This window comes from Rhopilema esculentum, unplaced genomic scaffold (genome assembly GCF_057945365.1).
Source record: "Rhopilema esculentum isolate cy_ngs unplaced genomic scaffold, ASM5794536v1 HiC_scaffold_36, whole genome shotgun sequence".
Taxonomy (NCBI): domain Eukaryota; kingdom Metazoa; phylum Cnidaria; class Scyphozoa; order Rhizostomeae; family Rhizostomatidae; genus Rhopilema; species Rhopilema esculentum.
In genome coordinates, this window is record NW_028300847.1 from 1,083,180 (window position 1) to 1,111,179 (window position 28,000).

Genomic DNA, 28,000 nt, shown 5'->3' on the forward strand with positions numbered 1-28,000 from the left:
CCAAGCAAAGGTCAAAATCTTTTAGAAATGGCGAATCCACACAGCCGTCACAAGAGGTGTGGTATGCAAAGACATCAAGTTGCCATTCAGTTTTTGTCTTCGAAAGTACCATTCATTTAAATCGTAGCATCGTTTGTTAATTATATTCAGAGCTCCAGATAAAAAAGTTTATAACTTTTTTGAAGAATTAGGCCATAAAACATGTGCAGCAGATTTGTTATCAAACTAGATGGCCTAGATTGAAACAGTAAACAGATTGCAAATCATATGCCAGTCACTGATCGCATATTTTGGAAGGATGCTAAACGTGAAGATGACAAGTGGAGTTTTCAGAAGGTATAGAGTTGTTTTTGTGTCGAATTGTCCATTATTACATCAGTGCTGTACGTATTATCCTGGTTCTACAAACCTGATGTTGTTTTTGCCCAAATTGAAATTGCACAAATTTCTCACTCTTACAAGTATAGTACCTACAGTTAAAATGTACTTAAAGAAATATGCAGAGACTGAGGTTCTCCCTGCTGATTTTTGCTAATTATAAAACACCCTGCAGTAAAGAACCATTTTGGGTGCCATATTACCCTGGAAAGAACTCACGGGTTCTTTCATGCAGGTTTTTACTATATTCACTTATTACTCTTATTACTGATTGGTGTATCTTTCTATAAACATTAAGAACAATTTTTGAACTAAACAAAATTTAGAGGTGGTCATCTAATCAGAAAAAGGACAGAATAAACCCCAACTCCACTGAAATTGCTCCCTAGGGATATACTCAAGTGAACAAGTTTCCCCAACTTGGGCTATAATCATAAATTGCTTGTTCTTTTCAATTTTGATTATCAAATTTCTCCTCTTAATAGCCCATCCAGCTTTTGAAAATTGCCTCTGCCTTACATTTCTATCAGCTGTATAGACAAATTGGTCTCTGGAACACCACACCTGCACCACTATGAAACCCACCTGCCCCATTGGCCTTGCAGTAGGTTTTTCCTGTAGAAGGTGTCTTGTTATGATTGGAGGTCAACCTTTACTCCATAGAGGCAAAACCATTAATTGATCAATTTTACTAGAGCATTGCAAAAACTCATCATTTTGAAAATATCTCAATCTGCATAATCCATGAAAAATTATCTTATATATGTAATATCTGGGATATATAATTGATATATACTTTTCCATTGATTTCTTATTGCTCAAATTCCAACTCTGCCTATAATGTGACAATCAATAAAACTCTTTGTAAGATGTCTATGGTACATGAATGCAACCGATTTGTCAATTTTTTTTCTGATTTCACTTTTCAGGTGTGCTGTTGCATGCAAGACCTCTTTCTGTGTATGTCAGAAAGCAAAGCCTACAACAGGTCAAAATGTTATCAGTAGAACAATTGTCTCAAAGAGTGATAGAAACAGACAGACAATAAATATTTTGTCAAGAGCATCACTTCAAAGATCCCAAACGTATCCAATCCTAGGTGTTGTTGAAAGCAGGAGGCAAATCGGAATGTTTTTTCTTAGAGCAGTTAGGCATTTCGCAAAGCTGAGGTATCTCATTCTTGGTGGAGTTGGAACTAGTGTTATGGCAGCCAAAATGGTATATATTATCTTGCTTCGTTTTTGCATGTTTTTCCTAAATTGCTAAATAAATCTGTATTTTTTGCAGACAATTAAGTCCATTTGTATCTGCGTTATTTCTCAAAGTTAGATTGATGTAATCAGGCAGTATATTAGTTCAGCAAAAAATTAAATTAAGTAGGAATTCAAGTGCTTTTTGAAATTTTTTCAGTCTTTCTCCATCGTTATCAAGCCTTTGTGTGGGTAACTGACTTGCTCTCTTCCTAACCTGGTCTCAATGTTGTTTGCAAAGCTAATTAGTGCCAATATAGCCCTGTTTATACCCAGGTTGCTGACTTTGCCAAAAACTATGAATTTTTCACTTAAGATGAAATTCAGTCAGCCCATTGGAACAAGCAAAATTGCAGGCTACACCCCAGTTTTATCTACTTTAAGATGAAAAGATTGCTTTCAAGTAATTTTCTGATGACAGAGACTTTGCAGGAAACTTTGCTTTTCGATAAAGTATGTTGCTTGCCTATATGACAATGATGGGTGGGTTTCTATGACATTAATGAAGATGAAGGGGACTTTCAAATGAACTTAATGCACCCACCTGAACCCACTCAGAACTTTACATGATCAAGCAGATCATACATATGCTGGGTATCACATTTACATGCTTTGCAAAACTGATTCATCCGAAACAATTACAGGTCAAACTTAGAGCTTCAGCTACAGTGACTATAAAGCAGTATCTCAGCTTTTTCATGGCTAGGAATCATTTTTGATTATTCTTTGTTGTCTCTGAATGTGAAATCATGATTGATTCAATGTTTTTAGCAGCTATTTTTATTTCATGCAATATTACCTTAAATACAAATTTTTTTTGCTCACGGTTCTTGCAAAATTATACCCATTTTGTAAGGTGCAATTAACTCAAAATACTTCAATTGCAATTGTAATCTTAAACATTTTCTGATAGCCCAAAGAATAGACTTTCAGAATATAGCAAGCTTCTAATGCTATGATTCCAGCTACAGGACTTTTTTTCAATATTTATATACACCGGTTGGGAATATTTTCAAAACAAGTGATAACCTTTAACATATGACTATCTGCTTCACCTTAGAGAATTGACAAATTCTGATGCAATATTTGAAATCTACAGTATCAAATCAATAATTGACATTATTTTCAAGTAAATATTGACAACTATAGAAAAGTTACAGCTATTGATAGAAAGCCGCGCCCATCGCTTGGTAAACTGGGTGTGGCATATTTGTCTAAAATGGGTCACTTTTGAAACGGCTACAAAATCGCAACCGTAAGAGATATAAGGATGAAATTTTGTATGTAGTGTTTTCTCCAAAGTGGCTCTTTGTGGTGAAAAAATCAAGAAATTCTAAGACCATGGGTTACATGGGTCTGATGATTTGACATGGAATGACCCACTGCACAACTTTGTATGTAAAGAGATAGAAATGTATCTGTTTGGACCTACACCCACATTGCCACACTAAGGACCATTATAAATAATAAGAAGTAAAGAGAAAATGGATTGAAATGAATTAGAAAACAGATCAAAAATATAATTATAATATAATCATATGATTGTATTATATACATATATATAATATAGTCATTTTTTAAATATTTAAGTTCGTTTCCAAATGTTAGACTTTTGAAAAGCTCAGTTCAATGACAGGTCACAAAAATTTGACAGGTCAGCATTGTATTAGCAGAAAATTAGGAGCCTGCCTCATAACCTTATATTTTTTATGAATACACATTACTATAAATATGGAGCACTTAAACTTATAAGCAGAGAAAAAAGGAAACAAGTTTTTGAACTTAGACTTTTTCAGGAGAATGAGACATTTTTATTGTTTGTACTATAGCCAGTTTGATTGTTCTTGTAAGCTACACAACAGCTTTGTTTTCAGGAAGATTGTTTTACATTTTTGGCTTATGAAGACCCCCTTTTGAAAACAAGCAAGTAGTCCAACTATCAAATGACAAATTATTTGCAGGGCTTTCAGAGAGGATGCGCAATAGCACCCAAGCATGCAGGCACATGCCCGATGTTTTGTTTTGGAGCGATAAATTTCATGCCCAGTGTTAAATTTTTTCATTCATGAAATTGGTCCATTCATTTGAGAAACCCTTTTTTCTAAACGGAAACTCCTTTATGTTGTTGCCCATTGAAGAAACTCTTTCAACTTCAAGATCAACTAAGGGTCTGTTTACATGAAGTGGGCTAGCCCATTAAAGCGTGCTGGTCTCCACAGGTGATATTTTTTCCAAGTGTTTACACGAGAAGGCAATCAAAAGCTTTTTTTAGTTTTTGGTGCCACAATGATGGACACCAGTTTGCACAACAATGGCAAATATCAATTTGATTTATTTTCTGCTTGCACAATTACCTGGAGTCAGTTACCAAACAACTCAAGTGGGCTTATCTATTTCACAGTAACAGGCCCTTAAAAGCTTGAAGAAAAGCTGAATGAGATAGGGAAAGATGCAGAGGTTCTTAAAAGCTACATGCACCAATTCCAAGTGAGCTATGGTGGAGAATTTGCAGGGATGTCTTTCAAAATAGAGGACAAAGGAAAGCACAAGGAAAATTGCCAGTACCTGACCGTGGAAGTTACTATTCAACCCTTTTCTCCAAAGAGGTGTTTGGAGAGCGTCTGGGAGGTGAAGCGTCAAGTGAACCCCAGCTTTACCCTGCTTTCAAGACACTTAAGCAGAGGCTTGAAGATTACAACACTGAGATGTTCTCCAAAATGAGATGGATGGTCCCCAGTTCTGGTCAGATGAAAGGCATACACTTTTAAGAGCCTCTAGCTTTTGCATCATTTGCAATAAAATGGTTTTGCAAGAATGGAAGAGTTTTAAGAACTTCGTGTGAAGCTATTTTTCCTAGGTTCCCTTATGCAAAACATTTATGGAAGTCCGTTCTTATGTTACGCTGTAATGAATTTCCAAATCGGTGCAAAATGGCAAACCTTGTTATGTCAAAAGGACATTTATCACCATTAGCAACAAACTTTCTGACAAACACCACTCTATCTCACACATTACTCTAAACAACAATTTAATCGTTTATGGCAATTATCCTCTTTGGAATAATTCCTGTTAAAAAATTTCATTATTTTGTGTTATCAAATATATTTGAAACACCCACCCCACACTGATCACATAAGTTTTTGTCATGGGTTGCAATTTCTGACCAAGAGAGCCCTATGCTATCACATGGCTTTTAAAAAAACTTTGAGAATAAAAATTGATGTAGTTTAGCCTGTTAAGTTAAAGAAGAACAATCAAGTAGTTCAATCTGCATGGCACAATTTCTAGCTCATACCATAACTATTAAGACTCCATTTTATGGCAGTATGTCCTAAAAATTTTAATGAAGTTTTGATGTTATTGCAGCTTGCTCTTCGGAGTACCTCTACATCTTTCACCTTTTCATTCGTTTTCCTTACAGCTTAGCTGCTTTTTTGTGCTGACATTCGATCCTCTGTAGTAGATTCTTTGAACATGACCCCCACACCAGCAGCCCATATGTTATTTTCAGAACAATCGTGCTGAAGTGGATCTTTTCAAGTATCTCACTTGGCAGGAATTCTATCTTTCTTAACATTGCAAGCTTTCACATTTCAAGCACTTGTTGTCTTGATTGTATGATTGATTGGTTGCCTGAGAGACAATTGGGCCTTTAGAAACAAACAAGTAGTCAAACAGTACTGAAACAACTTGCCATACCATAGGTATTTAAAACCATTGATGTTGGAAGAAATTTTTTTAAAACAGACCTACTATGTTTGAGTTTGTTAAGATGTCATATTTGTAAAGGGGTAGTATACATATTTCATGCATCAAAGGCATTTCTCTCAATATTTTTTATCTTTATAATCACACTGTGCCAATTTACTTTGCAAACTTCAGTATCTGTATACTTTTTCCAGATCAAAAACAGTTAGCACTATTCTCTTGTTTTTTGACAACAGGAGTATAACAAAAGGAAAGATCAATGGAACGAATTTATTGATGGGATGCCAAGCATTACCTGGTTGAAGGATTACTTAGAAGTTTTAGATAAAGTTCCATCTGTTAGTGATAAATTACCAAACAGTGAGTTTTCTTTCAATTTTCATGAAAGACGCTTTTTCCCTGTCTGATGCATTTTAGATCTTTGAATTACTGAGACAAATGGAATCAGGAGGAAGATAATTTTTTGCAAAGGTAGCTAAGAGCCCTGCTGCCACAAGAAGTCAAGCTTTATTTTGATTTATGATAAATAGAGTTTGGTAAGATTTTTTTGAGATTAAACCACTCTTTCGTCTCTTGTTTTTAATCTCCATGAGTCAGAATGCAGATGTCCTGAGGTGCTTGCATTTGCTAATGACTTCTTTTTATTTTTATCTGAAGCTTTAAAGTTTTTTTTTAAATAACTATCAATGTCTAATCATGGATATTGGTGGTTTCCCTTTTAGTTAGAGAAAAGATGAAAGATTTTTGGACAGGCCTGGATTTGTATTTAAATAAAAACTCTGTTATAGATGGTAGGTAGTCCCTATGTTCAAATTTCATGGTTTCTATGACCAGACCATTTTCAATGTAATTGTTAAACTTTTTATATTTTTACTCGAGGTCTGTTAAATTTTTCAGTAGGCATAATTCAAAAGTTTATAGTTTAATCATCATTTGAGGTTTTTATCAGGTAATAATGCGTTATTTTGATTATATTATTAGTTCAAATCATAGTATTATAGCATGGGCATAATTATATTGTTATTATAACAAGAGATGTCTTTGGTGATTTACCGACAGTCTCAACACTTTTTGCTTGGTTCTTAGTGAAGTCAGGCCAAGTCTGTTTGTTTTCTAATAATATATACTTCACTTCCTGAAGATGGAGCTGAAGTTTATGTTTTATTTTATTTATCTCTCAAGCTTCAAAAAGCATTTTTCAGAAGAAGGCCAATGAAAATGAAATTTCACTTCAAGGTATTTCATTGCATTATTATTCTAACTTATTATTCTATTTTTCATGTATCCTCTATTTTTTATCATTCATGCACCCTCGTACAATTTATTTTACCCTTTTAGTTTATGAGTATTATCCTCTATTATTCTATTATCAAGCAGTTCCTGTTCCGTTGCTTGTTTCACAAATGCATCACAAATGACAATTTTTTCCCTTTCTTTTCACAGAAGCAGTTGATTTACAGGAGGTGACCGGTCGTATTATGGATGTGGCCAGTGACGTCATTGATGATTTGATCCTGGCAGGTGGGCTGGACCACTTTTTAGATATAAATAATTGATTTATGCAAGTCCAGGAAACTTTATTCACTAGCCTTTTCTGTAAGAAACTAGATATTTTTGTGCTTTGTCCAACATTACCATATTCTATTATATATGCACACTCAGTTGCATGTTTTTATATCTGTGTCAAAGTAAGTTTTTGTCTTTTATACTCATTTCAAATCTCAACACATGACTCAAATTCAGACTATACTATCACTGTCAGAATTAACTAGCTGTCTCATTAGACCATCTTTTCAAGCTTTTTGTTCAGTTTAACAACCTAAAACGTTATGAAAATATCGTCTTATTAACGAAAAGCTAAATCACCATCATTGCAAACTCGCAAATTTATCTGCCACAGTGTTGTTGATGTTGTTGCCATTTGTCCTAGAAGCGAGGCCATCGGTGGTCTCCGCAGCCATATTTGGTGAACCTGAGAATGACCAAGAGAGAAGGAAAGATTTATCGACAGAGGACCAGCAAGTACTTGAAGTTTTTCTCTTGTCTTCCTCAGTCTTGCCTGAACCTTCTTTTCATCAACCAGTTTTTTAACCTGAAACAAAACATACTCTAATCTAACCCGGTCTCTTATATTCATCATTTTGAATTATCTCTTTTAACTTTCCATATAAATTTGTTATTTTTTGTCAAGTTTGTCACCAGGTTTTCATTCTATGGAGCAGAATTCCTAAAAGAAGATTGCGAGTCGTAAAAAATTCTTAAAGAAGATTATAACGCTGAAAGTGCATTTTGTCACGAGTCTTTCTATTTTTAAAGCCGTCTGCAATGCATTTCATTTCTTATTGTTTTAGCTACGTGACCATCTTGCGAGAGCACAATCAGAATTAATTGAAATGCAGGTAACAAAATTTTCAATCTCAATACTTTGGTCTGTAGCTGTCGCTTCGAGCAAGTGTTTCTCTGTTAAGAACACTGAATAGTATTTTCACGTCATGTAGATAAAATTTATGCGAAGGATTCTCTATAGATTGGCGATACACTCTTTAAATGGAAGCTTTTTTGGTTCAAGTCATTTCAGCTTCTTCTCATTCTTCATTTTTTTGTACGTTTTAATTCTTACAACGGAAAAAACGAAGTTTTATAGAGGTTTTTTAGTAGAAAAATGACTTGGGGTTTTTATGATTAAGTTGGGAAGGGGTAACCGTTAGTCGCTTGGCTGATGAGAATAGAGCCTTTCAACAATCTAAAGCCTTTTTTCCACATATGGAACTTATATTTAAAGACCATGCCTTTTTCACTACATTTGGGAGAAGAAAGAATCACTTTCTTTGTGACTGTGTATACAAGCACATGCAAGCCTGAACTAGCTCCTTCATATGCATTCAATTTCTTTTGCAAAATACTATGTCCCGTCAGTGAACCTTTCAAAGTTAAAAATAGGCTCTGCAGCGTATTTCTGACTGCAAAAACATTGAAAATTAGCCTTTCATTGCCGATTGGATACGTAACAATAGGTCAATTGTGCAGTTCAGCTATTTGGAAATTTCCATGGTCAACGAAATGCGTCGGGTGATAGTGCCTTTAATAGATAATTTTTGTATTGTAGGTTAGAAGTTAGAAACTTTGACCAAAATCCTTCGAAAAATAAAGTCAATTCAAAAGATCTACCTGCAATCATTAATATCTCTTTTAAAAACTTTAGTTTAGTTCAAAGTTATGTATGGTGTTCGAAAGCGTTTTTTTCCGAGACAGTAAACTCAGAAAAAGAGTATAAAACTCTAATGTCCTTCAGTTTCCAAGTAACTTTGGCATTTGCTTTTCTTTATGAACTAACTATATACTAAATAACTTAATATATATATATATATATAACTGTATTTATATATAAAAATGACAATGCTTGTGAATCCAAGTGGGAACTCAGCTAAAAAGATTTATACCCTGCGCTTTGAGTGCTATACTAATATTATTATTTCGATTTTGGTGCTTGTAGACATAAAATTGATGCAGTAGAATGTTTCAGAATTTTTTCATTTTGATTTCGTAGCTTGACGCCAAAAAATACTCCTTACCTTTTATCTACTTAGCAAATGTTATTATGTTCCAGCAAAAATTTCAAAGGGAGATCGACCGTCTTGAGCAAGAAAACCGAGAATTACGGAAACAGCTGATGTCTAGAGGAGAGAAAGTATCATCAAATAACCGCAAAATAAAGGTATGGGGTTTTGCTTCGGTCACACAGTGCAAAAAGGGATTATTTCAGCTGTTGTTAGCCGCATTTATTTCCACACAATATATACTTACTATCAGGGGCGGACACTTGGTCAAATATTGGGGGGGAGGGCAAGCCTATTGTTTTAATAAGATGACGTCACATTTCCCATTGTTTTTGAACAAAAGACCATTGTCCTCTAAAGTATTGGGGGGCCGTCGCCCCCTTGCCCCCCCAAGTGTCCGCCACTGCTTACTATGTCGTTCTTATCTGGAAATGTTTATGTCAACTTGCAGTCACTGGTATGAAACCAGTCAAAAATCTAAAATTCTTTCTGTTGAATCTGAGAATGTCGATTCTAATTTCAATAGTCCAGGATTTTTTATGATTATATATGAAATCCTCCAGTCCTAGTTTTGGGCACAGTTATTGAAAATTAAGCATTGATTGACATGAAAGTTGCAAGAAAATGTCAATCAAGGTTTTGGGTGATTTTTCAGTGAATGTGTGTTGCAACGACTACCCAAACTGTATGAGCAATCTGCTGATGTAATTCCTGCTTTATTTAACATAGAAAAATTGTCTTCCTTACAGAGATCCTTAATAGATATGTACTCGGATGTACTAGATTTGCTATCAGAGTACGATGCTAGTTACAATGTTCAAGATCACTTGCCAAGGGTGAGTTCTCATTCATCTAGTTTTTAATGGGGGTATTGGCATAGTGATGTATGAATTGTGCTAGAAAACCACCTGTCTCGTGTTCATGAGTTTTATCAGCGCCTAAATATGCATTTCACATTACAGTTTCAGACTAGAATAGATGGGCAGAAAATGAGTATATCTGGAGTTGATGTTGTTAAATGATTGCCGTATGCAAGGATTTTTAAATTACATCTAAATCTCAAACTTATTGATCACACCTGCGTCATATCTCGAATATTGCTTCAATGAGTTAACATCAGAAAACGCAAGTTCTCTTTCTCAAAAGATGCTTTTGATAAATTCCAAAAATATTTGACATATGTCAATTTTTTTTGCGATGACCTCTTAATTATTGCAAAATATTTCAGACGAATCAAGGTGCTTTTGTGTTGTATATAGCTGTATGATTGGTTTATATACTGACAGGTTGTTGTTGTATATATACTGACAGGTTGTTGTTGTTGGTGACCAAAGTGCTGGGAAGACAAGCGTCCTAGAAATGATTGCAAGGGCACGAATATTTCCAAGGTAAGGAGTTATATGTTGTTGACTTTGCAAGAGCTGTTCTAGGGTAAGGAGTTTCCCCCTTATAATTGTCAATTCTGAAACTGCTGTTCCATGGTAGGGAACATAATAATATTGTGACGATTATTTGGATTGAGGCTTGATTCACTAAAAGTGAGCAGAGTCGCCAGCTTTCTAATTCCAGGCATAAAAATGACTCGATTGAGTTATACTATGAGAGGAAGGACAAGCAGAAACAAGTTTCAAGGTAATGACAACTATTCTGCAAGCCTCTGCAAGATTCGGATGGTATCTTTATTTGCCACGTTGCTGTTTTTGGAAAGAATAGTTGTCTGTTTCTTCAAGCAAGACTTCTCCACGAGTCAAAACAAGTTGCTCACATGTTGGCATGTGCTGTCATGGTACCTTCCAGGTATTGCAGTAATGTGATTGACTAATACGCTGATATAATATGTTTTGGCCGAAAAGGTGTAGTGTAAAAGGTTTTAATATTGTTTCTTGGCACGTTGAACAGCCAACACATAAATTCTGTTCAGAAACCCTTTTCCGTAACTCGTCTTTATTATGGTTACGTAGTTTAATTTACTGCCAGACAAAGTTTTTTCTTGCTTGAATATTGCATAATGAAACTGGAATTGCTATGCTTTTGTACTGGAACTACTTGACCATGATTTCCGGGTAATGACCATAGAAGTAAAATTACCATGTAAGCTACCTTTTGACTTAGATTTTCACACTCCTTTTTACAAACCCAGCAATATGTTGAGGGTGTGTTGCAGAACACTACAAGCCTGCATACAGTACCCTTCTTATGAACTCAGCTTGTTTAGGCTCTGAAGTTTGAAAACTAAGTTGCCCGCAACATAAAGCTCATTTCTATAAAAGTCATATTTATTTTGTCTCAAAGGCAGTATTTGATCTTTTCCTGTCCATGTGGCCGTCATAATCCATTTGGTGAATAATTTCCTTGCCTCTCTGCTGTGCTTAACTAGTTTATGCTGACATCAACATATACTAGTTTTGAATTCAATTGTTGAGTCCATTAAACAAGGTTTTCTAAACAAGTTGCTGTTGTTTTCACGAATATGAAAGCTTTTATTCATAACCTTGCTATGATATCGTGCTGGAATCCTTCTTATTCATCAGTTAGAAAACATAGTTTCTGATTGTAGGCTCTTTTTTGTGGTTTTACTGTATTTCATTTAGGTTGACAAAGAATTGACAAATGGTTTTCTAAAACTAGCTAGGTGTTTTTGAATCAACATTTGTATTCCTAAATTCATTTTATTGGGTTCCTGGTCAAATTGATCTCTTTTTCTGTCCGCAGGGGTGCCGGTGAAATGATGACAAGATGCCCCATAATGGTGACCTTATCAGAAGGGCCTAATCACGTTGCCTGCTTCAAAGGCGCTACCAAGGAGTTTGATCTCACCGACGAAAATGAGGTGAGATTTTATAGTCTTCATTACAAACTGCTTTTGTAGGGCCCATACTACGTAGATTTCTTACCCCTGAGCTGTACTAGCACTAGTATTGTATACTTCTCATATTAACGCGTTCCATTGGTTTTACTTCTTACAACGTCTTGCGAACATAAGAAAGACCATTCTTGATTTTGCAGTAACTCCCCCTATCTAATTAAAAGTAAAATTCATTTTAGTCTATTCCTTTCAGCATCCTGCTATAGATAATGTCAAGTTGCCATTCTTTATCAGCAAATCTTATCCTGCTTGTGGATTTATCGATAAATATGCCCTTACCTACACGAGCAAGGCGTGATAACATACAAAAGAGCTTTATTATAAATCGGCTGGTATGGTAGAGACCTTGTCGCATTCAGACCAACATTAAATTTCCAAACTTTAATTTGCCTATCACTACTCTTTCAGTATTTTCTCACGTATAAATTTTTATTCTCTATGTAACTGTAACTAAAAATAGATTTGTGTGCCAGATTCTAATCCATTCTATGTGTGCCAGATTCAAATGATATAAACTTTATCGCCAGCTTCGTCGACTGAGAGCCGAAATCGAAATAAAAATGAAGAGTAATTTGAAAGAAGGCCAAACAGTCAGCACAGACGTGAGTCTTAATTTCTTTTTTTTGCCATCTAGTTGTGTGACGACCGTGAATCAATTTACGGAGAACCTATAAAAGTATGAAGTAATCGCAGCTGAAACGCTTCATTCTTGCCTTTCTAAAGGACATCGAGTGATATAAGTTGTTTTCAGCTGTTACCTTTTTGAACTAGTCAAAATGAATCCAAAACTGATACCACATTGGCATCAAATACCGCAAGACCCTCGTTTTACCTTTAAAATGACGACTCCGTGCAACTAATTTTTTTAAGCATTTCCCTGTTATAATCTTATTTTCCGCCAGTTTTTCAAGTTAGAGGAAAATTTAAATTTTTTTTCAAAAGTTTTCTGAAATATTTTAATAATTCGGGAGGGGTATAATTCGTATGGCTTGAAGGTAAAAGCGCTTATCTCTTTTCCTTCAATATTTTTCGATTTTTTCTAATGCTATGATTTTTTTGAAACAGGTGATATCAATGTATGTCAAAGGCCCTGGTATTCCTCGGATGGTACTCGTCGATCTTCCTGGAACAATCAGCGTATGTATCCACATATCTAATCACGAGCTTGCAATATCGTGATGGAAGATTTGTCTGCAAATTTGACTCCGGCGGAATAGTACCTGTAAACTTCTCTCTATGACCTCACAGTTTTGGCTCCGTATTACGTGAAGCTATCAATTAGCGAGGTTTTAGCCGAGAAAGTATAACAGGCTTTAAATGTCTTGGGATTTAAGGAGTTTTTCGTCACTTTTCTCATTCTCATCACGATGAATTCATTGTTTTCTCATATTCTTTCTTTTTTTCTAGACTGAGACCACGGGTATGGGCACAAACACGAAAAAATCAATAATGGAAGCTACAAGGCAAGTTTGGATTATTTATCGCTTCATCATTTGTTTGTTTCTTTGTTTGTTATCACTTTGAGGATAGAAAAAGTATTTTGCCATCTTTGATAATACTTGAACAGATTGAGTTGACGTCAACAAAAACGTATTGTAATTCAGCAATCCAGTCAAAAACGTAAGTAAGCGCATTGAAGCATAGTCGTAGTTTAGTCGTAAATGAAGAAGCGTTGATTAAAGCCAAATTTAGGTTAAACTGCGTTTTATTTCTTTTTTCAACTTATGAAACCACTTTTTATTGAAATTTCGTTTTACTTGATTGCCGTCATTAATTTTGCTTCTCAGTAACCTTATCCCAATATTAAGAAACGTTTTAATTCTACTTTAAACTTTTTGTTGCATTCTCTCTATGTTGACGCACATCATCCACCATTTCTGTTGTATTCGTGACATTCAACGTTTGTCTCGACCTTGTTGGTCATAGTCCAGGGTTTTAAACGTGCCTTTCAGTGTACGCAAAATGTCAAATGACGTTTCCCTACTTTATTATCATTAGCCCTTTTTCAGGTACTACATGTCGAATCCAAATGCAATTATATTGTGTGTTCAGGGTAAGTATCGAGTGGAGAAATGTTTTCACATTACAGTTTTGATTTTATAAAGGATTTAGCAAGATCTCAAGTCTGAAAGTGTTGATAGAGAATAACGTGCAGTGGGATTAGGCTTAAAGACTTGTTTAAAGGTTTTACTTGCAATCGAGCTTTATAGGCCATGTTTCTTTTGCTTCTTTACAATGCAGAAGTGGAGTAGATTTTGAATACACTTGGAATAGATTTTCGGCTTGATAATGAAGTTAAAATTTTCTCCTTGTAGATGGTTCGGTTGACGCAGAGAGGAGTATTGTCACTGAAACAGTCAGCTCGTGTGACCCTAGTGGTACGTCATCGTTGAATTCATTTGTTTGTTATTTAAAGTTCGTTGGATATACTTGCTCCTCTGTTTTTTTATCTGAAATGTCCAAACTGTTAAACCATCAATATTTAATCAGGTTCGATGATTTCTTGATTTCATGGTCAGACAGTCCTCACTGATGCCAAATAGGGCCCTAATGCGATATCTACTAAATGGTAATATATACCTACCCACTGGTATCAACTGAAATTACTTGAATTGACTCTTAATTATATCTACAAAACTGATCAATTTGATCCAACTGCGATTAACTTTGGTTACACCCGAAGACACAACAAATTCCCATTAAACATCATTATAAAATAACTAATTTTGACTGTTCTTCTTTAATTAGACATTCCCGATCTTGTGTAGTTAAATTATGCTGTATCTTTGTATTGTTTTATTTAACATTTGTTTTTTTTATTTGTAATACTGATTGTTGCTTCATCTTTTTATCTTTACTTGTAATGGTCATGGAGTAGTCTAGCTGTTTCTGCTCCCAGTGGAACTGTCATTTTAGTGTTTGTGTTCTAGGAAAAAACGTAAAGAAGAGAGGCTTGTATTTAAACATCTTACCTTACCTGGATTTCAGCTTCATCATCATGTTCCCAGTAAAATTGTCTGTGTTGTCTAGCCAATCATCATTTTACCGCGTTTATTTATCGTTGACAGTTTTTGATAAATTATTTGATTTGATTCTCTGCACTGCCCTTTTAAACGTGTATTTGATTCTCTGCACTTTCTTTTTAAACGTGTATTTGATTCTCTGCACTGCCCTTTTAAACGTGTATTTGATTCTCTGCACTTTCCTTTTAAACGTGTATTTGATTCTCTGCACTTTCCTTTTAAACGTGTATTTGATTCACTGCACTTTCCTTTTAAACGTGTATTTGATTCTCCGCACTTTCCTTTTAAACGTGTATTTGATTCTCTGCACTTTCCTTTTAAACGTGTATTTGATTCTCCGCACTTTCCTTTTAAATGTGTACTTGATTCTCTGCACTTTCCTTTTAAACGTGTATCTGATTCTCTGCACTTTCCTTTTAAACGTGTATTTGATTCTCCGCACTTTCCTTTTAAACGTGTATTTGATTCTCCGCACTTTCCTTTTAAACGTGTATTTGATTCTCCGCACTTTCCTTTTAAACGTGTATTTGATTCTCCGCACTTTCCTTTTAAATGTGTACTTGATTCTCTGCACTTTCCTTTTAAACGTGTATTTGATTCTCTGCACTTTCCTTTTAAACGTGTATTTGATTCTCTGCACTTTCCTTTTAAACGTGTATTTGATTCTCCGCACTTTCCTTTTAAACGTGTATTTGATTCTCTGCACTTTCCTTTTAAACGTGTATTTGATTCTCCGCACTTTCCTTTTAAACGTGTATTTGATTCTCCGCACTTTCCTTTTAAACGTGTATTTGATTCTCCGCACTTTCCTTTTAAACGTGTATTTGATTCTCTGCACTTTCCTTTTAAACGTGTATTTGATTCTCTGCACTTTCCTTTTAAACGTGTATTTGATTCTCTGCAGTTTCCTTTTAAACGTGTATTTGATTCTCTGCACTTTCCTTTTAAACGTGTATTTGATTCTCTGCACTTTCCTTTTAAACGCGAATTTGATTCTCTGCACTTTCCTTTTAAACGTGTATTTGATTATCCGCACTTTCCTTTGAAACGTGTATTTGATTCTCCGCACTTTCCTTTTAAACGTGTATTTGATTCTCCGCACTTTCCTTTTAAACGTGTATTTGATTCTCTGCAGTTCCCTTTTAAACGTGTATTTGATTCTCTGCACTTTCCTTTTAAACGTGTATTTGATTCTCCGCACTTCCCTTTTAAACGTGTATTTGATTCTCCGCACTTTCCTTTTAAACGCGTATTTGATTCTCTGCACTTTCCTTTTAAACGTGTATTTGATTCTCTGTACTTTCCTTTTAAACGTGTATTTGATTCTCTGCACTTTCCTTTTAAACGTGTATTTGATTCTCTGCACTTTCCTTTTAAACGCGTATTTGATTCTCTGCACTTTCCTTTTAAACGTGTATTTGATTCTGCGCACTTTCCTTTTAAACGTGTATTTGATTCTTCGCACTTTCCTTTTAAACGCGTATTTGATTCTCTGCACTTTCCTTTTAAACGCGTATTTGATTCTGCGCACTTTCCTTTTAAACGTGTATTTGATTCTTCGCACTTTCCTTTTAAACGCGTATTTGATTCTCTGCACTTTCCTTTTAAACGCGTATTTGATTCTGCGCACTTTCCTTTTAAACGTGTATTTGATTCTTCGCACTTTCCTTTTAAACGTGTATTTGATTCTCTGCACTTTCCTTTTAAACGTGTATTTGATTCTGCGCACTTTCCTTTTAAACGTGTATTTGATTCTTCGCACTTTCCTTTTAAACGCGTATTTGATTCTCTGCACTTTCCTTTTAAACGTGTATTTGATTCTCTGCCTTTTCCTTTTAAACGTGTATTTTTAAACGTGTATTTGATTCTCTGCACTTTCCTTTTAAACGTGTATTTGATTCTGCGCACTTTCCTTTTAAACGTGTATTTGATTCTTCGCACTTTCCTTTTAAACGTGTATTTGATTCTCCGCACTTTCCTTTTAAACGTGTATTTGATTCTCCGCACTTTCCTTTTAAACGTGTATTTGATTCTCCGCACTTTCCTTTTAAACGTGTATTTGATTCTCCGCACTTTCCTTTTAAACGTGTATTTGATTCTCTGCACTTTCCTTTTAAACGTGTATTCCTGGCCTGTCTCTGGATATCATTCATTTTATTACAGGAAAGAGGACTATTTTTGTGCTTACAAAGACTGATGTTGCAGAGTCAAATGAAGCAAACCCGAGCAGGGTAAGTTCATGCTGGATGCTTATCTTCGACCTCCTCCGGAGAATTCCTCAAAGGAGCGTCATTGAATAATGATTTTCACGGATCCCTCTTCTAAGTATTGTTTCCAGAGCGACAACAATGAACATTCTTCATTTTAGTCCAATTTTAACAGTGTTGAATATGCGAGAAAAAACCTCGAAATATTTCATTTCAACTTTTCTGTAAAAAAGAAAGTACAAATTTGCAAAAATGTCATATTTCAGCATACAAATAACGTTTCTTTAAACTCTCTACTGTGTGCCTAGTCATTGTCTATTTATTCAGTTCAAAATTTTTACTAAGCATTTTTCATATTATTTGAAAATTGAACATATAGGTTTGACATCTGCTGTAGGTTGACAGATACTTTTGTTTTTTAACGAATATCACTGTTAGTATTTTTCGACATTGAAAAATATTCAAGTCGGTACAATAGGTTTATTTGAATCCCAGGAATACCTGTTCTGCATGCAACATATTAAAATAAAAGTTTTATTTGTGACTGTTTTTTTCTTAAAAGTGGTTCTTAAATGCACTTTGTGATTAATGTGCTTCGGCGTTATCTCAAATGCGCTTCTCTCTGTTAGTTGGAAAATAATTGTTCATTTAACGTAAATCTTCGAAGAAGTGGTTTTTAATTTAGGAAATAGTAAATGGTTCTATTCTCAATTAAGTCCCCATTTGGGGTCATCAAGGTGCAAAAATTGGCATGTTGTTTGAAGTGAAGGTATATTAACAATTTATACTTCCAGCGCGGGCTTTTTCGAAGGGGGAAGCTTATGTGTGGAAGGGGGGGGGGCAATTCGAAGATTTACGGTAATAACATTTGTTGAACAGCGCTTGAAATCTTCGCCTTTCTGTTTGAGAATGAAGTAACTACATTTAGTTTTTTAATGCCAGATCAAGTTGACAAACAGCAGCAACCTAACAAGTTTTGCTGACTGAATACTGCTGCCATCTTTATATCTCTTTTGATATGTCTCTTTCAGATAAAGCAGATCCTATCTGGGAAGTTGTTTCCGATGAAGGCCATGGGCTATTTTGCAGTTGTTAGCGGAACAGGTATGGAATTAATATCTTGAACTAGCTGACACAGCACCTTAGAGTTCAATTTACCTATACTTGTTTTTTATTGTTACGATTATTGGAAAGCAGCAGGGAAGCTGACTTTCCCAGGTATCCGTTCTGCAGATATAACCAGGAATTTCACTTTCCATGTTTAGGATTTGAACACAATCGAGATTTGATCACTTGTGTTTAATCCTGACTTCATTTTCGTTATGAATTCAGTGTTGTTCCAAACAGACTTAGTTTGTAGGATATCAAAAAATAATTATCATTTGAACATTCATGTGCTTTACGGATCTTATTGGAGCATCCATGCTAGCTGTGCAAAACATTGCACTGTCCTTTCAATGTCTCTTCCTGACAAACATCTGAATCAAAATTGCGCTCCATAGTCTCAATGTCTTGATCTTTTTTTGTCACTGATACGCTTGCTTAATGAACATTTTGTGATGATGTCGCTATGGTTATTTTAGGTAACACAAGTGACAGCATTAGTGCCATCAGACAGTATGAAGAAGACTTCTTTAGGAATTCAAAACTTTTCAAGTAAGTATCGGTATTTTGCTCTTGAAAATTGTTTCCTATTGTATACTGCGCTTAACTCTCTTATCTTCTATATTTGCATTTGTCATGAAGTAGATCAGACTGTCGTTTGGATATCAGTGTTGCCAACTGTATTATACTGCATTGGTCTTATTGCTCTGCAATATATGAAATGCTCCAGACCTACAAAATTCTGTGGATATGAGTGTTGGCAACTGTATCAAATTGTATCGAACTCTGTATTCTTCAATATTCCCATTCCCCAAAAACTACAGAGTAATTGGAATTATCAATCTAGCCCACTGTATTATATTGCACTGAACTCTTTACTCTTCAATATTTGCATTTTACCTGAGGTACAGAATACTGTGGATTTCAATTTGCAAATTGTAATATCCAACATCGAACTATTTACTCTTCAATATTTTAATTTTTCTTGAAGCACAGAGTTTGGTTTATATTATTGTAACCGACTGTAATATACTGCAATTAGCTCTATGCTTTTAATATTGATATTTCCCTTGCAGTAAAGATAACTGTGGATATCAATGTTGCCATCTTTCATGCTGCACTGAACCTAGCACTGGACCTTTTCCTTGTTGCCATATTTCTTTAATCGCTTTAATATTGACCTGAACACCCATGAATCCTCTGATATCAACATTGCCATCCGCCTGTTTTTGTATTCTATTGAACTTTGGCACTCGGGGCAGTAATTTGTTTCCATTCATCTCAGAAAAGATTGTTGTCGTTTGAGAAAGTAACAGAAATATTCCACTTTTTAGGAGTGGAACTTTGAAAGCCAGTCAAATGACGACACAGAATCTTAGTTTTGCCGTTGCAAACTGCTTTTGGAACATGGTTCGGGAGTCTATAGAGCAACAGGCGGACACTTTTAAAGCTAGAAAATTCAATTTAGAAACTGAATGGAGAAACAACTATTCATCAGTCCGGGAATTAGACCGCGTATGTATTTGTCTTCCATGTCCTCTTTGTTGCGTACTACGATACAGCATGGTGTCGAACATGCAATGTTAAACTCCAGACTAGGCGCTGTTACTAATCAATTCCCTGTAATTATTTTCATTTTCCAAGTATAAATAGAAACATTGGTGTAAAACGTTAAGTGCGATATGGTTATTGTAATGACGTATGTAACATGCAAGTAACATGACGTATGCAAGCAGTCTAGATGAACGTGGTACTGTCATGCAGGAATAGTACTTACCAATGGATTATCAAAGGGGACAACTTGTGGACTCGAGAGTGGGATTTCATAATGTTCTTAAAAGTATTATTGAAGCAGGGTTTTCTTGCCTTTTAAATCATCGGAAAACTGGAAACAAATTTTTTTTAGAATGATATTGAACGATATTTTCAATTGGATTATATTATAAATTTGCCCATTGCTCATGTTTCATTTTTTGTATCAGGCATATGCAAATAATATAATTTCTTTCTCGCTTCTACTCTCTGTTAATTCTGTCATTTTCCTCTTTGGCTTGCCAATTTTGGCAATGGCTCTCAATGAATGATATTTATTGAATATCCACAGCGGCTTATTATTGGTATTTTGCCTTTTTCAGGATGAGTTATATGACAAGGCCCGAGGACAAATCTTGGATGAGGTCCTTAGTTTGGGCCAAATTAAGCCTCACGAGTGGGAGCAAAGTATCTATGCAAACCTTTGGGACGCTCTTTCCCCTTACGCTTTCGAAAATATTTTTTTACCCTCTGCTCAAACAAACGATCCAGTCGCATTTAGGACCGAGGTTGATATTCTTTTGAAGCAATGGGTTGAGAGATCACTTCCAGATTCTGGCGTTCAGGTCAGTCTGTTTTTGTATTTTTACATAAAAATGGCCAGTGATCTTTTGTAATTCCTACAGAACGTGTTCAAGAAATGCTTCCAAAATTCCTTCGAATGAATAAAAAAATCTGAACCAAGGCATTGCTCTTATAAACAACAAACAAAACAGCATTGCTTTTATGAAAAGTTACATTTTCGGACATTATTGAAAGAGGACTACTAATTCGACGTTTAATACCTATGCTAGGAACTATTTTCATTAATTTGTTTTTCAGGCAGCATTCGTTTTTAATCTCATGTTAGTCGCAGGTTAGTCACAAATTAATCGCAAGGTAGATGCAAGTACCCAGTCTTAAACGCCATGTATCCCGTTTTCACTATCTTCGTTGCTTTTTCTATTTGTTTGCCTTTTCATTAGGTTGGATGGCAAACTCTGCTCGATGAATTCGCAAGAGCTATGGAGGTTTGTAGTCTCATTTGATAAGCCCTCGCTACTACTTTCTGGGCTTCTTTCGCTATTTAGCAGGACTTGTTAATCGATTTTTTCATTACTTAGGGTGAATAGTGTCTGTCTTTCCATTCTGCTCTTTCTGTTCGTGTATGATCAGCTTTTACCTAGAAGAAAGAAGGCTTCTGTAACCTAAACAATGTCACTAGGCCCATCATTGAAATGAAGCCAGTAGGCCCATCGTATGCTATCAGCGTAATTCGGTAATTTAGTCTATTTAATCAGTGAATGTACCACTGGTTTTCCAAAAAGCATTCATATAACCTGCATCATCTCTCGCCAGGAAAGCCTTAAGCTCTTATGATTCCTAACAACAGCTAATGATTGAAGTAACCAAGAACAGCACAAATTGATGAGAGTGACTTAATATAAGTTTTGAATGGGCCGTAAAAGGATGATATTTAAATTTACTGAAATAATTCATCGCTCCAACATACGGGACTTCGTTAGAGTGATGATTTGTTTGTTGCAGGAAGGGGTTGCAGTCGGTGGCAGAAAAGATGGCCACAGCGTATTGTTCAAGCACCTTAAAGCCGCTGTGAAGCACCAGTGTGAAGTGAACCATGCTTGGCAAGCCAGTGCTCACGAAAATTTGGTATTTGATTTTTGATATTTTGGTTTATTCAACACAGCATAAGTAAATTTCATGTGATCACTAATCAGTTGGAATTTTGCTTATCACGACCATTATTTAATTCACTCTGGACTTCTTATTAGACAATTTTCGATTGTAGATATACATTGAGTAAGAATGATACATTGAGAGATACATCGAATAATTTCTCTTTAAAGTTATTTTATTTTAGTTACAGTAAAATCATTTATAAAGAGATTGAACAGGCATAAAGCTCTCTTTCTAAAAAAGTGACGATTTAATGTTAAGTGCTCGCTACTGCCTAATAAAGGTGATTATAGCTCTTTCCCCCTGTTAGAAGAATACAGATGTTAAGTGGTATTCTGTTCTGCTGTGCTTGCTCTTTGTTGTTTGGTAAAAAGTTTTTTTGTAATCGGGGGGCACCCATTCTACCACTTGTTGGTTAGCGGAGTTTATTTACATATACCACAACAAACCACGAATAGGGGTATGTGCTAAATATGTGCAACGTTGCTTGGATTGATGTATGTTTGGAATGTCAACGCTTTGGGCCCTGTATGCACTGTATCAAGTAAGCTGTTGCTTTCTTCAATCGATAAGTCACCTCACCATTTCACCTTACTTTTCAAGCGTGTGATTCAGAGAAGTGCTCTTGAAGACACGAACGTTCCAGATAAACAACAATGGGACAATGCAATTAAATTCATGGAAAATACTCTGCTCAAAGAAGAGGATAAGACCCAGAGTGATTTGAACTCACTAATAGGCCCAGGCTGGCAAGAAAGATGGATGTACTGGACTTACAGAAACAGCGAGCAAGTTCGTTCCCGTGTTTTCTTTAGTTCTCTTCACTTCTTCGACAGATTTTGAAATTTCGTCGTTTTATATTTTACGAAAAACATTTCATTGCCCCTTTTCACAAAAGTGTCCCTACGTTCTTGCTGTCTATTTCTTTTGACTCGATATTTTCACAACTAACAATATACAAAAAGTTAACTGATCTAAATCTAATGAAATTAATATACACTCGAAAACTTTAATTGAACAGAATCAAAACTACTACAAGCGTCAAATTCTTTATCATCCCTCTGCTTCATCAAATTTTTCCGCTGGGTTTATTTTATTTGCAAGATTTTGATTTGTTACTTGATTTGGACTTATATGCTTTAAGTCACAAGGATTTCTTGAAAAATAGTGCGAAGATCTGTGTTTAAAGTAATCTTGGTGGACTTGGTTTATTCATTGTTTGTAGATTTTTATGCAAAGAGTTTTATTATGATGCGAGCCTTGCATAGTGTATCCTTTTTACTTTTTGAGTACACAGTTATACGGGCTCTTATGATCTTAAGAAATCTTAGTTCTGGTACTTGTTAGTAGCGTCATAGAAAAAAATTTTTTGAAGCGTCATAGAAAAAAAGTAACAAACTGTCGGACAATAATTGAAGTAAGAGTAATCAAAGCTTTCTGCTAGTACCTTCTGCTAAAATCCAATATGTGATCTGAATCTTTTCAGAAAATTTAGTTGTGTTGCAGCGTTTTTACAAAAACTTGCTATGTGCGTATCAAAGCTCAATTTGGTATCTAGAGCTACGCATAAAAGTTTTACAGTTTGTTCTGGTTTGCTATGACCTTGAAATCTTATATTTTATCCACTCTAGATTCTTTCTTACCGACAAAGCATGAAATTTATCACAGTTTCCAATCATTTCATTTTGTTCAAGCTACGTTAAAGCGACATTTGTCTTGTCCTCAAAAACCCTGACGGGCTCAGCCATAGTTTTCAAAAAATATCAAAGTGTATTATCATCGGCATAATTACGAAGGGCTGCCGGCTGTATAAAGAAAAAAGGATTGTTATAGAAGAAGTTGAATAAAATTGCAGTCAATGGCTTTAGAAAGATCCACGAAGACGGCTTCTGCAGCAAAGTTATTATCAAGCTTGCCCTCCAGTTTCTACTAGTTTTATCAACACATATTGTGTTTGTATGTCTTTCTGTAAGCCAAGATAATGAGGGAGGGTGTTTCATCTAAATTTGAGATAAGCTGCTGTTTTGGGACATTTTTGTAGATTTTTGAGAAAGCATTTGCCACACTAACAGAGCGATAATTTCTTTAGCTTTCTTCAGTCTTATTTTTGAAATGCAAGTTAAACTTCAAATCATCAGATTGCTCAGATGATGTACCCGGGCCTATTTCAGTCAACGCGCTTTAGAATTTTATCTTACAACACATTGAGTGAAACCAGGTATAATCGTCAGTAAACCGAATAACATTAGTTCGAAACCATTGGATTTATAAAAGTGGTGCTTCTAAAGTCGTACTTTAAAAAACTAGACGAGTTTATTCCGAATTAAAATAACCAGACGAAGTAAAAAAATTTCATTGTTTATAGTATCTTGCCAAGGACGTCATGTCAGGAAATACTCTTTCTAATTACCTTGCCATTTTCCTAGTTAATTTCCACAGACCAAGGGAAATAGCAAACGATTGAATCACTATAAACTATTTTGTACACGTTAATCCATTCTGTGTCATATTACATGTTGTTTGTAAATGTAAGATACTGATTTTGGGGTTGATTTTGGTTTTTTTCAGCCAGGTTTTTTCCTTTCTCAGCCATTTTATTTCTTGGTATGCGGAAAGAAAACTAATATGTCTGCTTTATCGCAATGTCTGAAAAGCCCTACAATTTTTTTGTGGCCCTCTACGAATTTATCTTCAACGTTTTCACATCCCCGACATTTTACGCCCTCAACGTTATCACACTCTCTGATTTCTTTACAGCATGTTAAAAATGAAATCAAGAAGGAGCTTGACAGGCTGTTGCAAGCTGATTCGAAGCATCGACCTGAGCTGGCTGAGGATGAGATCACAACCGTGAGAAAGAATTTGCAGACGAACAACATTGAAGCTGCACCATCTTCGGTATTTGTGTATTGTTTGTCGTGTTTTATTTGACTATCACCAGAGCCAATATCTTCCATCATTTCCTTTCGATAGAAACTAATTCAAAAAATGATTTTTGGCTGTAAGTGACGTATCGAATTTTGGTTTTGCACCCCTTTGTTATTCTCTACTACTATTGCGCCCCTTAGTTTTATCTATGACCATGACAACAAACCAAAACTCAGATTTTGGGATAGTTTGGAGGGTCATGGTAGCCAACCTTCTGATAGAAGATGGTACCTGATGATGATGACCCCTTTGTTGAAATTAGATGAAAAACGTGATTGGGTCCATAGAATGCATTGTTTTAATATCAACAACTTCCATCAAAGACTTTGCTTCCATATACTAGCTGATTTCGAATTTTTATACTGATGTTTTTGATAAGTTTTGAAAACATCGTTGTAACCGAGTTCTCTGGACCGATTGACACAGAGAGATATGATTTAGAGTAAAAACTTTTGGTTAGAGATAGATCGTCCAGCATGTACCGTCAATTGATCGTCAGTCAATCTTTGTTGGTCCGCGCTTTAGATAACTGACACCTGGAAGACGCTTTATCGTCTGCACTTCCTGAAACAGTCACTTGAAGGAGTAATGGAGTGTCGCAAAGCATACTACCACAGGGAACTTGCCAAGAGTGACGTAAGTAATGTCATCATCATGTAGTATTTGCGCCATTGTGTCAACTTCGCATCATTTACTCACAGTTACCTTGTTATCGGAAAATTAGTTGGGCGAGAGGCAGATTTTAGAGATAAGCGTGTGGATGAATGTGCTAACAATAAAAGAATTGATTTCATAAATTAGGTAATATTTCTTCTTTTCATTATTAAATTCTTCATCATAATGACGTTGACGACTTGAATTTATCATTTTATAATGCTTCGTATGGAAATGCTGGCTTTCTCATGCCTTTTCTGATAAATGAAGCATTGATTATTGTTACTGCGACCGGCTATTCTAAATTTTACCATAACAATATAACAGTGTTTTCATTGCCTTGTGGTAGAGGTTACTCTAGAATTGTCCCAATCATATTCTAAATATATGCGACACAACCAATTGATTTTATCCTGGAACAAAATAAACCAGCAAGAAAAGGTTCGGATTATTTGTTTGAATATTTTCTTTGATGAGGATTAATGCACCTTATTTTTTGCTATCCCTAGCTGATTTGTTGATTTAACGATATTTACGAGATGATATCATTTCGTGTCTCATTTATGTAGAATTTAGATTCGCCTCAATCTTCCTCTGTAACAAGCAAGGACAATTAACTTCTGGTTTCAATTGTAGCTTCAATGTAACGACGTTGTGTTGTTTTGGCGTGTTCAAAAAATGCTGCAAAGTACTAGTAATGCATTGCGGCAACAAGTAATGAATATTGAAGGTTTGTAAATTACAACTTTCAAATAGTTGCGTTTGATAACCGCGTTTGATGTTGCTGAATAATACTACGCATCCCAATGAAACCACCAATTTTCCGATGTTTTAGCGTCGTACACTGTTTAACATATTTCCTTGAAAACTTCGTTCCGTTGAGGGGGCACTTTTTGGAAGGAGTGCTTTTTCAAGGACGGGCACTTTTAAGAAGAAACGCGGTATTTATCTTCCAAAAAATGAGAGACTACTTATATGAAATCTTCAAGTTTATAATTATCAAAATACAAATATTAGAAATGAGTTGTTCTTTTCTAATAATTCTTAGAACAGTTATTATATTGCAGAAATGCCAATTCAAAACCTTTTTTGCGCCATCAGTAACATTTGAAGTGATACAAAGAGCTGGAAATTGCTTCTCTGCGGGGTCCAAGTATTTTGCTAAATGTCCTTGGCTATTTGCAGGCTTGATTATGCTCTTGAGTCAGCTTTTATGAAGGCCTAAGATGGTGTTTTGTATAAAATTTCAGTTGAAAGTTTTTGAATTATCTGAGTGATTCAATGCCTGTATTACATATAATCTGCTGTCCATGTTTTCTCAGGTAGAAGACTGGAAAATGAAGTGAAGCAGATTCTTTTTGAAATGGGTCAAAACCAGGACGAAAAGAAAAAGCTTCTTAACGGAAGACAAGTTGATTTAGCGGAAGAGCTTAGTAAGCATGTTTTCGTTTTCTTTTCACTGGCTGTAATTCGTCACACCGCCAAATTTTTACTTGATCTGTAGTTTGCAGTGGATCTGTGAATCTCAAACTTAAAGTGTTCACTAACTGTTAGCAATAGTTTCTTTTGACGTTATTGCTTGAATATTGAAAATTTTGAAAACATATTTTATCATTATTCGACCAGTTGTACAGTATAGCCTCTACATCTTTTAGTTTTTATTATCTAAAATTCCGGGAATGGCTTCTCCTTGCATTGCGTTTTTGCTTGGGTTCAAACTCATATACCTACAAAGTGCCAGTTGTTAGCAATTGACATTATTAGGAGGTCTTTAGGACATTGAATGAGTCATTTTTGATCCTATATTGAAATGCATTTCCTATAAGATTATGTGTTAATTTCGTCATCGTCTTCATCAATATTTCACTTGCTTTCCAGAGCGTGTTCGGCACATACAACTGAGTTTAGAACAATTTATCGAAGCTTTGAAAAGAGAGAAAAACTGACGAATAATTTCCTTAGTGTATTCAATGCATTCAAGTATTTTATCTGCACATCGAATTCCCACTCTTTGCTGGTGCAGTAGAGAGAATGGATCACTGGAATATTCACTGTTCACTGAATAATACCTTAACTCGTCGCAGATGCTACGTGTATTAGAGAAATATGATATTTGGTGTTGCGTGAGGAGAGAACTGTAATTTAGTGTACTGCGTTTCGTGTACTTACGAAGAGCTTGTATCTGAAATTTACTATCGTAATATACACATTGTTGGCTCTGGTAAGATTCAGCTTTTTGAATGTGATTTGAGTTGTCTTCAGAATAGAATTGCAGCCTTTAAATGATATTGAAAATTGCCCTTTCCCTTGAAAGCGTTTTGTCAAATTCTCGAGTTCGCAAAGTATGGTGTCACTTTGTTCGCAAAGTAGTGGTACTTGATTAAATCCTTCAACAAAAAGTAACAATTTTATTTATAAAAAACTTAGGGTTCTAATGTATTGCTGTCCCATCTGAAATATGTAGTCAACACATTGCATTTTCATCTTCTGTGGTTAATTGGTGTCTTGTTAGAAGAAAACCTGTCTATAGGTCCCTTGGAAGAATTTTTGCAGTAAATTGTAAGGCGATTTTCCCTGCCTTTTAAAATGACGAGCCCGTCTTGATTAAAATATATACAAATACTACTTCCATATTTTATACACCCATGCAACGAATAAAAAAGTACTGAACTTTGATTAGCAGTTCGAATCACTTAATATCCTTTCACCTTCAATTCAACAAGTATGCTACCTGTTCATTCACTTTAATTGCTTTTTATTAAGAATTATTTTTGACAGAAAGTACTTTAGTTTAATGTTTTATGGATGTTGTCATCAGATTGAATGAAATTTAATT

General features: G+C 35.2%; 1 protein-coding gene across 2 annotated transcripts; it reads left to right on the forward strand.

The window, feature by feature from the left end:
• LOC148957203 (dynamin-like GTPase OPA1, mitochondrial) lies at positions 1-27,998 on the forward strand. Of its 2 annotated transcripts, none has more exons than XM_089115685.1 (30): positions 1-336; positions 1,308-1,596; positions 5,573-5,696; positions 6,059-6,127; positions 6,519-6,572; positions 6,780-6,857; positions 7,267-7,358; positions 7,688-7,735; positions 8,944-9,051; positions 9,643-9,729; positions 10,205-10,281; positions 11,606-11,723; positions 12,287-12,361; positions 12,825-12,896; positions 13,167-13,222; positions 13,769-13,812; positions 14,075-14,137; positions 16,946-17,013; positions 18,021-18,093; positions 18,573-18,645; positions 19,428-19,608; positions 20,229-20,471; positions 20,871-20,915; positions 21,433-21,555; positions 22,186-22,374; positions 24,340-24,480; positions 25,036-25,146; positions 25,801-25,894; positions 26,487-26,597; positions 27,043-27,998. In XM_089115685.1, exons 1-30 carry the CDS (start codon positions 299-301, stop codon positions 27,108-27,110), a joined length of 3,012 nt encoding a protein of 1,003 aa, XP_088971811.1. In that variant the 5' UTR covers positions 1-298; the 3' UTR covers positions 27,111-27,998. The 2 variants fall into 2 exon arrangements, with proteins under 2 accessions (XP_088971811.1, XP_088971812.1); XM_089115686.1 differs by having other exon boundaries at positions 2-336; positions 7,270-7,358.
• Positions 27,999-28,000: the final 2 nt, after the last annotated feature.

Bases quoted from the DNA above. Each gene is read 5' to 3' on its own strand.
- LOC148957203 (XM_089115685.1), top strand. From the start codon at position 299: ATGCTAAACGTGAAGATGACAAGTGGAGTTTTCAGAAG. The intron at 337-1,307 runs GTATAGAGTTGT...TTCACTTTTCAG, and splicing joins ACAAGTGGAGTTTTCAGAAG to GTGTGCTGTTGCATGCAAGA. The intron at 10,282-11,605 runs GTAAGGAGTTAT...TTCTGTCCGCAG, and splicing joins AGGGCACGAATATTTCCAAG to GGGTGCCGGTGAAATGATGA.